General features: G+C 44.4%; 1 protein-coding gene across 2 annotated transcripts in view; it reads right to left on the bottom strand.

The window, feature by feature from the left end:
• Positions 1–11340, bottom strand: part of PLOD2 (procollagen-lysine,2-oxoglutarate 5-dioxygenase 2) — a 66451-nt gene extending 55111 nt beyond the window's left edge. The window contains exon 1 of one of the 2 annotated variants that reach the window (XM_081190185.1): positions 10721–11340. In XM_081190185.1, the coding sequence (XP_081046311.1) occupies positions 10721–10844 (124 nt within the window). In that variant the 5' untranslated portion in view covers positions 10845–11340. The remainder of the gene's footprint in view (positions 1–10720) is intronic. The other variant, XM_081190186.1, reaches the window with a different exon arrangement.
• Positions 11341–12555: the final 1215 nt, after the last annotated feature.

The raw sequence follows: 12555 nt of genomic DNA, 5'->3' as shown, positions 1-12555 counted from the left end.
CTTCTGCACTGACTAACAAACGAAACAGAAAATGTTCAAATCAAATGCAGGGCTCATAAGGCTGAGCATGGAAAAACACTCTACCAGAACATATTCTTTCCCTGGCAGGAATCTGAAGCCAACGGTGTATATATTTATGCTCCTAAGTGATCAATGGCCAAACATGGTGCCTTCTTCCTTCTCTGTCCTGAAACCTGGCTAGAATTCTATAACTCATCCCACATATCTAGTATGGAGTGCTGATAGCTTATTCAGGACTATACCTTTGGATATGAATACATTAGGAAAGAGACAAGGCTGTTTATAATGCCTTGGAATCCAACTTATAGATAAAATGGAAAGGGGAAATCAGGTTCATTACCTTGAGCTTCTTTGAGGAAAAGTGGGATATATTGTAAAAATGAATGAATACTACATTACAATTCAAATTTGTTATAGTATAACATAAAATGTGGCCGTGTTTTCTTTTGGAACAGAATTATAGTGACCACTAGGTCTATCTTGCATTTAAAGCACCATTATACCACTTTGAACAGACAGAGCTTGCCACAAAATAATCCTGGGATGTTCAGAGTGCTGAGAATTGTTTGGCGACCCCTATCCCATTCACTCGGGGACGCGGGTGGCGCTGTGGGTTGAACCACAGCGCCTAGGACTTGCCGATCAGAAGGTTGCCGGTTCGAATCCCCTTGACGGGGTGAGCTCCCATTGCTCGGTCCGTGCTCCTGCCAACCTAGCAGTTCAAAAGCACGTCAAAGTGCAAGTAGATAAATAGGTACCGCTCCGGTGGGAAGGTAAACGGCGTTTCCGTGCGCTGCTCTGGTTCGCCAGAAGCAGCTTGGTCATCCTGGCCACATGACCTGGAAGCTGTCTGCGGACAAACGCCGGCTCCTTCGGCCAATAAAGCGAGATGAGCGCCGCAACCCCAGAGTCGGTCACGACAGGACCTAATGGTCAGGGGTCCCTTTACCTTTACCTATCCCATTCACAGAGCTACAATTCCTGGTTTACAATCAATTCCTCTTCCCAGGAAGCTCTGGAAACAGTAGCTCCGTGAGGAAAGTAGGTGTCTCTTAACACCTTTTAGCATCCTTAACAAACTTGGAGTTCCTTTTAATTTTTTGTGGGGAGCCATGGCTGGTGCCATAGTGCTTTAAATGTATGGTGCACAGATGGCCTTAGTGGTGGGAGACCTCTAAGTTAGTCATTCTTAGATTTACACAAGGAAGGCCACGTCTCTGCAGTACAATGATTTAACTATTTTGTTTCGTGTTAAACATGTGGATCACTGATGTTAGACAAGCTTTAAATCTGTCAGGATTTTAAATCAAGCCAGCTTAACAAGGAGCATATTATCTGAAAAATGTACATTTTAGCAGCTTACTGGGTTGGAAATAAATTGCTGGCACACAGCTGCATTCCAAATATTAAAATATGACCTTCAATTTCCTACCCACTCCCATGTTTACAGAACTGCCTTGTGAAGTGTGAGTCCCAAAAGGTGGGCAAGAAATTCATTTGGGTTTGTACCCAATGGGTTGTGTGCATGGGATACAGCTCACACAACTGATTTCTCTTTTCCCCGTCTCTCCCTATCACCATGGCACTATCCCATCAGAGGGTTGATGAGGGGTTCCCCCTGAGAATAAGGGGTTGTGTCACATGGGGCTGCCATGGAAGGGAACAATTGACTGGAGAGGTTTGCAGAAAAATCCTTTCAACCATATTCAGGTGATTCCTCTCTCCCACCTCAGAATTTTCCAGTAGGAATTTTCCCATTGGCTGATTGGCTGGTGCCACTTGGGTCACAAATCGTCACAACTTTGTAAGGTTTGGCAGTTAGACATTGGTTCAAGATGTGGTGGAGGGGAGGTTGTCACACCTGCCCCTCCCAATGTGCGATAGGGTATTCCGTTAAAGGAATCCAGGTGCTTGCCATGCTTTTGTCCGATCCCCTTCCAGGGGTTAGGGTCATGCCAGAGCACCTGGGAGCATTTTGGGGTGAGGTTGTGTCTGCAGTAGGACCAATGCTCCCCCAGTATGTTTACCCTTATTGACTTCTGCCGGTGTCCAGTTGTCAGTGCTGCCCTGCCAGAGATGTAGGTGCAGCTAGTCGAACCAACGCCTAAGCAAACCACTCACATGGTGACAACTGTGTCTTTCTTTGGGAGGTCTTTGGGGGTCTTCACAAGCAATGAACGTTTCAAGTAACCAACCAAACAGCTTCTGCTCTACTCAGGGCCAAGGCAGCACCAGCATTACAAGCTATGCCTGGAATAACCCTCAGTTACACGTATGCTGAAGCACTAATCTTAATTCTTCTAGGATGCAATGTCTGAGGCAACAGATAATTTTAGGTAAGCACGTCATTTGCTGCTACGTCTTATTGCAGTTGCAGCTCCACAGTGTATCAATGAAACATCTACTGCAGGGCTGAGAAAGTTCAATCCCGGGTGCTGAAAGTGGCCCTCCAAAAATCATTATCTGGCCCTTGGGACTCTCCCCATGTCACATCCTTTTCCAGCCTTGCTCTGCGCTCTTTTTGAATGCTTTTCCCTAGCTGGAATAAGTCTTTGAACGGAGATCATGCCTCTTATTTGCCTGGATGCCTGAAAATTCAGTTTGACTTTTGTGTGGCTGTAATGTAGCCTACTAGAAAAAGAAAAGAGGTAATGAGTCACATCTGTTGTGCCACCCACTTCTGCCTCTGGGTTTGCTGACCACTGTCCTGCTACCACTGCCACAACCACAAAGGTTGCCACAAGGAAATGGAGACTGAAAAAGGTTTCCCACCTTTTAGTTACAGTGTAAGTGGCTAACATCCTTGAAATGTGGGTTGATATGATTAATGGTTATCCCTGATATAGCTTCCAAAGCTAGCTCAAATACCATGCACATGCCAGCATTGGCACAATAGTTCTTTGTATTGGCTCTGCATTGATCAGAAGCATGACCGGAAACACCCAAAATTATCAGTGTCAGGCACTTAGCATCAATTATATTCTGCAGCTAGCATTGGAGACAAATAGCTCCAAAAGGAGCGAGAGGCCTTGCCAAACCACGTCTTGCCTTCCCTTTCCCTGCTTAGGCATGCTGAAGTCATGGTGCTGAGTTAAAGTAAATAAGCTACAGTTCTCTGGTGAACACTGCAATTACACACTGGCAATTTAGAGCCCACATATATTGCATCATAAGCCCGGTACATACTACCCCGACAGGAAATTGAATAAATCCATGTATGCAATAGCCAAGTGCGTGTTTTCATAACCTTTTGTGCTTTCGAAAGCTACATCCGTAAAGTTGCAAAAATACCATACGAATGTAAGGCTGTTATATGGAGTCAGACTACTGACCCATCTAGCCAATGTTGTGTGCCCTGACTGGCAGCGGGTTTCCAAGGACTAAGTTTTATGAATAAGTGCTCCTTTTAACTGAAGATGCCAGGACTGGACCTGTGACTTTCTACATGCAAGCCTTAAATTCTTACCTTGTAAGCTCCCCTAACTAAATCTGAAGCCAGATATTTCAGTCACATTTCCAAACACAGAAAAATGAACCACCAGGAAATGGCTGGTTTGGCCCAAGTGTCTGTTCGGGTCTGGAAGGGGTGGATAAGACTGGAACTGTCAGACAACCGGTTCCAGCACCAACACATGGTTTGTTTGGCCTAGTGAGGTACAAAGACCTTGACTTCAACTTTGCCGCCTCTGCTCAGAAGCCAACAGAACAAGACTAACATCGCTGCTGCATTCTTAGTTTAACATACTGTTCTGTGTTTGTTTTTTAAACAATCAATATGACTACAGTTTCAGCAACTGGCATCACTTTTACAAAGTGAGAAGAGTTTACTGGCACAGAAGGCTTTGTGCCCTCAAGGTATTTTCTTCTCCTTTTTACAGGGCCAGCTGTTTAAACAGCAGCTGTAAAGCAAGATCCCCAGAACACTTCAAATTACTCTTTTAGCACCCAGTTTATTGACTTTTGACCGGGAGTATTTTTGTCTGCTTCCACATTGATACTTGATCACTCACCCAGCCAGACTTTTTCCTTTTCACTCTCTTCCTCGTCTCTCTCACTTCACTCTAATGTCACACATATTGGCTAAATCATAGTTAAGATGTGAATGGAGCACTCACAGAATCATGCAGCAACCAGATGCATAAGAAGCCACCTCAGACCTTAGTCAGAACATTGATCCATTGAGCCCAGTATTGTCTACACAGACTGGCAGCACCCCTTCACAGTTTCAGGAGTCTTTCCCCTGGAGAACCCGGGACCTACCACTGAGTTATTATAGATGCAGATCTATGGAAGCAGTAACTTTTGAAGAATACAAAAGCACTCCTGTATATCAGTGTGTCGGTGGTGTATTAGAAGTGCAAAGGTTTTTTCTTCCTATAGTAGATGACATAAAAGGGGTCTCTTCTCGCATGCTCCCTGCAGCTTGGAAACCACTTCTGAGCTCTAGGAGTATTATATATTAATTCAATCTCAATCTCAAACCTTTATTGGCATATAGACAAAATTCCAAAAGGTTCAGTACGATAAAGTCACTCCGCAAAATCTGCATCTAACAATTAAAATACTGTAAATGGGATTGGCAATGTGTTATGGCCCAATCCATGCCATACATGCTCTTTGTACATGCTCTTGGACCAGAGTTCAAAACCCCACTCAGCTATGAAGCTTGGACCAACCACTGTCTATCAGCCAAACCTACCTCACAGAGTTGTTGTAAATATAAAAGGGAGAGAGACAGCTACTTGGAGGAAAGTTAAGATATAGATGTAAAATAATAAAATCACAGTAACCAATCTGTCTGCCAACTACTGCCATCTGTAGGGCAATAGGCCCTTCCTATGACTTATTCATGCCACTCATATTGTCAAAGTTCTGGTGAACCTATATGGTTTAATTGTATTCTGTGCTCTTTGCTTATATTTTGGTAAATTGTCTCACTGTTGTTGTTAGCCACCTTGAGTACAGGAAAAGTAAGCTACAAAATACTTTAATTAATAGTTATCTAAATGAAAATGGGCTGTTTTCAGTTACAAATTGCCACATTACCCACAGTTGCAAAACCAAATAAGACATTCTTAGTCATATTAAATTGGCTCATGACTTTTAAAGTGTCCAGTATTAAACATTTACCTAACAAATTCTACTTTTTTTTAAAAAAAGAGAGCTGCACACATATTCTATACTTGTTCCAACTCTATTATGAATATTCAAAGCCATATAAAATGCAATGAACACAAAAAACCCAATGTAGGTATTTTATAGAAGTGGCAATTATAGTTTTCTGAAAGAAGAAAGAAAACTAAGAGCCTGGTGTGCGTCCAGTCAAGAATCTAAGTCTCTGGAATATAATAGGACTGTTAGTTTAGGTTCACAGGCTTCAGCAAAACTTTTTGTGGGTCAGATTGGCACCTGTGCAAGCAACTAGAATAGATGACTGAATTTTGCCATTTCAAAGAGGCAGAATGCAAATCTACTGAAGACACACCAGCTTTCAAGTTTCACTCAATTTTGATCGTGTCGAGAGACAGGTATAAGAGACAGCAAGAGAGAAGGAGGTGTAGCTATGCATATAATTGCGGTTTTATCAATAACCACAAATTATTCCATGTCAGAAATAGATGTGAAGTTTACAAAGGAGACTTTGTAACTCAGTTTTTGCTCTGTTTCTGGGTAGCTTTTCAGGACCAATAAGGTCTCTTCTAACAAACTCTAGCTTTCATAAACTCAATAGAACTTTTGTCGCATAAATCAAAAGTTACACCGTAATCCCTGAATGTTACGTATCTCTTTTTAATGAATAACACACTTCCTGTAGGTTTTCACATCAATCAAACAAGCTCATTTGTTTTAATTGCTATAAGATGAGCAAGAACAGTTTCCAGGCTTATATAGAAACCTTTATTATTATGGCTACATCAACATCGAAGGACCTTGTCAATTTGGGATTCACCTCACAAGGCATTTCTCCTGAACCATACAATTAAGGGTGTGTGGGTGTGTGGAAAGTTCTTTGCAGCTTAAACACTGCTCAAATCAGACTTAGAAGCATTTTATTAAGTATGAATAGGATATAAATTATGCAGAATAAAACAGAACCTACACCAAGGTCAGTCTCATTAGATTTTGAAACATCTGATCGATGGCAAAGAAGTGTATGTAAAACAACTCAGAAAATTAAACAAGGATTAAAACTGGAGTCTGTTGTTAACAATCCCTGCATTGTCTGGGGTCCTGGCAGAAGTGGAGTTTGCACATCAGGAGAGTCTGCTGTACATCAGTGAAGATTTTCTTACTGTTTATGTTAACCAGAATCCACTATTATTATTTTTACTCTGTAACATGCATTTTATTAGCACTGCTTCAGCATTCTAGATCATTGCCTCTTCATTAAGATGGCTTGAACAGTACCATTCCATAATAATTTACAAATAATAAACTTATTTGGGATTAAGTTATACATTTTCTGTTTATTAGCCTGGGGTGGACTCCAGGGAGTTACAAAACAATGTCCTGTTCACACAACAGTTCCTTCTGCCATGGGGGGGGGGACATGTGTTTGTGTGTGGGGGGGGGGTTATTAACAAATCTCATGCACAACTCCCCCCACATACAGAATCTGCCTGTATATGTGTACAGCCCTAAAATCTGTAAACTTCAGTAAAGGGATTGGGCAAATGATGCATCCATGAGACATCTGGATATCTGCACATAGAAGGCAGATTGCAAGCCATGTTGTACATCTGTGCCTGCAGAGATAAGGAGACAGAAGCTGCACACAAGAGTCACTGTTCTGTATTGTCTTCCAAAAAGGGGACTGTGTGAACCAGTGTTTCCACTAAAAGTCACATTTTGATTTGAAGAAGTGATGTGATGTGGCTTTTATGATATGTGGGTACCTTGGTTCTCAAACTTAATCCGTTCCAAAACCAAAGCGTTCCAAAACCAAGGTGCACTTTCCCATAGAAAGTAATGCAAAATGGATTAATCCGTTCCAGACTTTTAAAAACAACCCCTATAACAGCAATTTAAAATGTACAAGGCCATTGATCCATAAAATGAAAGCAATAAACAATGTACAGTGGTGCCCCGCAAGACGAATGCCTCGCAAGACGGAAAACTCGCTAGATGAAAGAGTTTTCCATTTTGGAGGAGCTTCACAAAACGAATTTCCTATGGGCTTGCTTCGCAAGACGACAATGTCTTGCGAGTTCCTGCTGGTTTCCCCCCCTTTTTTTCTAAGCCGCTAAGCCGCTTATCAGCTGATCCGATCAGCAGATAAGCCGCTAAAAGCCACTAATAGCACTAATCCGTCAATGGGCTTGCTTCGCAAGACGAAAAAACTGCTAGACAAAGAGAATCACAGAACGGATTATTTTCGTTTTGCGAGGCACCACTGTACTGCAGTCACACAATCAATCAATCAGTAGTTGAACTGGGTTCCACAAAGTCTCACACAAAAAAAGCTGCAAAAGCAAAACAAAAAAGCCGCAAAAACAAAAATGCTAAATACATAGCAAAAACAGACCGACATCAGTGTAGCACTCAAAACGGAAATGTGGCACTCAAATCGGAAGCATAACACACAAAACAGAGCACGTTCAGCTTCCAAAAAAAAAGTTCACAAACCAGAACATTTACCTCTGGGTATGTGGTGTTTGGGCTCCAAGTTGTTTGAGTACCAAGGCATTTGAGAACCAAGGTACCACTGTACTTATATAAGCCCTTATACAAGTTATGTAGTTGAGCAGAGAAGTGATTGCCCTAAAAGTATTTTAAAGAAGAAATAAAGCTTACAAGTGCTATTATTCCTTATAAGACACTAACCAATAAGTGAGTAATCAGACAAACTACATTACATGCAATCAGGCACAGCAATTCTATGGGGATGAGGCCTCCACAGCCCACAGCCCCCAATTCCACAGGGATGGGGCTCAGTCCCAATCTTGAGGGGGCAGAGGAGACCTGGCGGGAAGTCACCCCATGCCTTATATCATCAGGAGGTGCAGCACAGCCTGGCCAGAATCACCCCAGGCCGCACAGCGCTGGGAGGCGCCATGCAGACCAGCACAGCCTTGAGTGCAAATGTTGCATCAGGAAGAGGGTCTTCAACCAAGCAATGGGTACAAAAAATGCATATGCTGAAGTAAAGTGTGCCTAAAAAGTCATATATTGGTGTAAATAAAATTTTGAAAATGCATCATATTAGGGGAAATTGTTTTGCAAAAAATGGGTATATTAGGCAAAATTGCATATCAATATGTGTATATGTGTATGTGCACAAAAATACTGGTGAATTTTCATGAAGACTTAAAAACACACACACTCATAAACTGATGTGGAAATGTGAAGTTAAGATTGGGGGGAAATGAAAAACTGAAAGAAGCAACAGTGTTCCATCTGTGTGGCAAAACAATCACGGCAGAGTTTTGAAGCAAGCCATTTACTACCTCAAAGGTGTGAATCAAAACTCTGAGCTCTTTTTATTACCATGTGAAAAATATAAATCACAGATTATGGTTGATTTCCCAGGACTGATGCGAGTGAGAGCTGGGAACGCAATCAAAGGCCTGCTCAGGATCCAAGCAAGAAGCAGTGTATGGCAAGCAACATGATGTGTATTTAAAACCAATTGTCTCTTTTGACTGGAAGCACTAGAACACATTTCGGGCCCTTTTCTTTAAACAGATTTTATGCATGTCTTTCCTCTTCTGTTTTGCACATTGAGGATTGAATTTCTTCCTGCCTTCCAGCTCCCTGGAACAAGCACTTTACACGACTCAAGGAGCAGAATGCGAACAAGGATGGGAAGGAAACTGGTTGAAAATCTGACCAGAAGAAAATGTGGACAGGGTCACAAAGTAACACCTTTCATGTTTGAGAGACTATTGAATGGAATAATCATGTCTTCCAGATCTCTTCTGCCAAGCATCATGGCTAACAGTGCAGTTGTATATTGTCTACTCAGGAGGAAGCCTTGCTATGTTCGATGGGGCAAATAGGCAATGGTGTCCCTATGGCGTAAACTCCATTACACACAGTGGGATTTACTTCGGGCAAACATGCACAAGATTGCACAGTAAAATACAGTGGTACCTCGGGTTAAGTACTTAATTCATTCTGGAGGTCTGTTCTTGACCTGAAACTGTTCTTAACCTGAAGCACCACTTTAGCTAATGGGGCCTCCCACTGCCATCGCGATGCCGCCACACAATTTCTGTTCTCTTCCTGAAGCAAAGTTCTTAACCCGAGGTAATATTTCTGGGTAAGCGGAGTATGTAACCTGAAGCGTATATAACCTGAGGTACCACTGTACTGGAAATGAGAGAAGTTTCTTGCAGGGCAAAGAATCAGGATTGTATTTAAGGCTTAGCAGGGAAATAGAAGTTTCCCCACGATGCCCAGCTCAGAATTTGCATTTCTATATTGCTTGCCTTCTCAAATGCATCCTAAATATTGATCATCGCCAGTATGAAAGTCATGATTCAACTCTTCACCACAGACAGGAAAAGACAGCTCATAAGGTTACAAGGTGCTTAGAAGTAAGGACTCTTTTAAAGGATTGTTGAGATATCACAAGGATCGTTGGGAACAGGTTTTTCAAGCTTATCGCCCACCCCCAGTAAATTCGGATTAAATTAAGGGGGTACAAGCTGGAATTCTGATGGCAACAGCATTGTGTGTGAATGCTGCAAAGAAAGAAATGAGGAGCGCAAACCTCACCCATCTCCCTTTGCTAACTCTCTCTGCATTTTCCATGTTAAGGAAATTGCCAGCCTACATGAGAATGCACACCTAGTGAAAATGGACCTAAGCATCTCGGAGAAACTGTTTTCCTCTTGAAACTTGGAAACTTTGTTTTTGACGCTACTGTATCTCAAACGGACTCCTTTTAAAAGACTCAACGTGGAACGCTGCTTGCTGCCTGTAACTTGTGTCTGGGTGGGCGGCCAAGGAAACCTTCGCCAGACGTTTATGTTCCACATGAATGTTACAAGGAAAGTGACAGCGAGAAGGGAAAGAAAGAAACACGCACAAAGCATGTGCAACAAATTCAGCGCTCAAGAGGCAAGCCAGACCCGCCTGAGAGCTGGGGAAATCAGCTGCAGTTTGAACAACGGGGCTTTTGTCTGAAGATCCCGAAGCAGGGTCTGAATGAGAAGGTATTTTTTTTCGGGGGGGGGGAAGGGTCTCACTCCCCGTCTCTCAGAAAGTAACGGACTGGCAAAACTCGCCTTGCAGCAAAAGAAACTCATTTCACCTAGGGATATTTCCTCTCTCTTCACGAACCCAAGCTAAAGAGAAATCACTTTCATATTAAAGGGGTGGGGGAAGCGTCACCTTTTAATTTTAATGTAAGAAAATCAGGATTTTCACTAGCAATCCATTCATTTACTCGGTCATAACGTGGACCTAATCAAATGTTAAAGTGTGGGGGGGGGTTGGGGGGGAAGGGTGGATTTCATATAAAAGTACCAGGGCGCAAATCCACACCCCACACCCTCCCTTCTAGAAGTGAACCCGTCTCAGAAATCAGCTTGGTCTATGTAACAACTCTGCACATGGCAAGGAACCCTCTCGCCTTCTGCCCTGCTCACCGCACGCGCGCTAAGGTTAAGCTTCGGGGGAAAAAATGGAGGAGGCCCGGCTCAAATGAAAACGTGGGGGCGTCGGGGAAGCAGGAGCGGGTGCGTCAAGTTACCGGTGGGAATGGGCGATCTCTCGGCCTCGGGCTCTGCGGGGTGGGTCGGCTGCAGGAGATGGATAGCGAAAGCCAAGAGGAGGGCGAGGGGTCCAGCGCTGCGGCTACTGCTGCTGCTGGCCATCTTCGGCGCTTCAGCCAAGCCAGGAAACGAAGCAGAGCCAAGCAGAAGACCCGGAGAGGCTCTTTCCCTTCTTCCCTCCCTCGCCTGCTCTCCCGCGACAAGAGTCCTGCGAGGCGCTCGGCCGGCCGGTTTCCCCGTTCCCTTGTTCGAAGCGCGTGGGGCCGCCGTGAACTCCAGAAGGGAATTGCTTCGCGGGGGTGGGGATCCTCCAGAAGAAGGGTCGTGATGAAAAAGTGCCGGGAGGAGAAAGAAAGAAAAAGATCCGCTCGATCCACTCGCCGAAGGAGCAGCGGGGAAGCGTTCCGGAAGATGCGATCAGGTGGAGGCAGCGCCGCGGATCCCGCCGCCGTCTGGCCCTCTCTTAAGGGCACCAGGCAAAGGGAGCCGTCGGTGCGCGCTGGAGCCTTTATAAGGCGAGCGGGAGGGGTGGCCGTCGGGGAGCCCCGGGCGCGGCCAGAGGAGAGCAGCTACCCAAAGTGCTGCCGGGTCCTCCCAGCTATTGGCCGGGGGGCTGGCAGGGGAGGGGGAGCAAGCCCGAGGGGTGGGTGGGGTGGGGAAAGGGGTGTCTCCCTCCTTGCGCGTCCCCCAGGCGCGCCTGGACCCTGCCGGTGCGAGGACATCCTCTGGCGCCCTCGCAGGAGCAAATGGGAAGCCTTCGCACATGCTCGGTAGAGACGTGAAGCCCTTGCCCAGACCCGGACTTGGACTTTTGGCAAGCGCCGTCGGTCCTCTGGCGCCGGGCTGCTTTTCCCATCCTAAGAGGTGCTCTTCTCGGTCTCTGCAGCTTTAAGGGGGCAGGAATGGCGGCGAGCTAACAAGTGACAGCTGCTGCCTAGGGCGGCGTTGGGACGGAACTGGTGGCCGTGGGATGCTTTAACCGTCGGTTGATGCAGTTACGTTGGTGTTACTTTAGAGGAGCAAAGTAGCGCGTGGAGTAGAATAATAGAATTGCAGAATTGGAAGGGACTCTGAGGATAATCTAGTGCAATGCAGAAATTTGCGGTTGCCCCGTAGGAGAATCGAACCCGCAACCTTGGCATTATCAATACCATGCTCTAACCAAATGAGCTATCCGAGTAGGATGCCTGTATTGCAGAATAAGTATTATTCACGTAAAATGTGTTGCAAATGATAAGCAGTTGTTACTAGTTATTGTTGCCTCCCCCCCCCCCGGTAATTCTAACAGTGCCAAGGATCTCCGACGTTAGTCATACTAAGAGTAGACCCATTGAAATCAGTGTATTGATTTCTGTGGTTCTAATACAGTGTGACCTGTGTGCACACCATACATTACACATTTAAAGCACACACTAGAATCCTGGGAACTGTAGTTTAAGGGTGATGGGAATAGTAGCTCTGTGAATTCCAAGAATTATTTTGGCGTAGGGGGTGTGCTTTAAATGTACAGTGTACACAGGGTTTTAGATACCACCCCCAAGTCTCTTCCTGTAAAGAGTTTCGATATTTGTTTAGGGATTTCCTGGCGTTAATTGTTACTGTCGCCAATGCATTTATTTATTTGTCGGGTTGATACCCCGCCCTTCCGCCAGAATTTAAAAACATTCCAAAACAGTTGAAACATTCTAAAAACATGTACAATTAAAACATTTAAAAGCAGTTACAGTTTACCAAAGGCTTGCAAATCCAAACATTGTGATATCTGTGCACAGTCCCTCAATTTCAGAAAATTCTTACAACCTAGCACTCCACA

This window comes from Podarcis bocagei (genome assembly GCF_964188305.1).
Source record: "Podarcis bocagei genome assembly, chromosome: 4".
Classification (NCBI taxonomy): domain Eukaryota; kingdom Metazoa; phylum Chordata; class Lepidosauria; order Squamata; family Lacertidae; genus Podarcis; species Podarcis bocagei.
The sequence above is the reverse complement of the archived record's forward strand: the minus strand, read 5'-3'. Positions and strand labels throughout refer to the sequence as shown.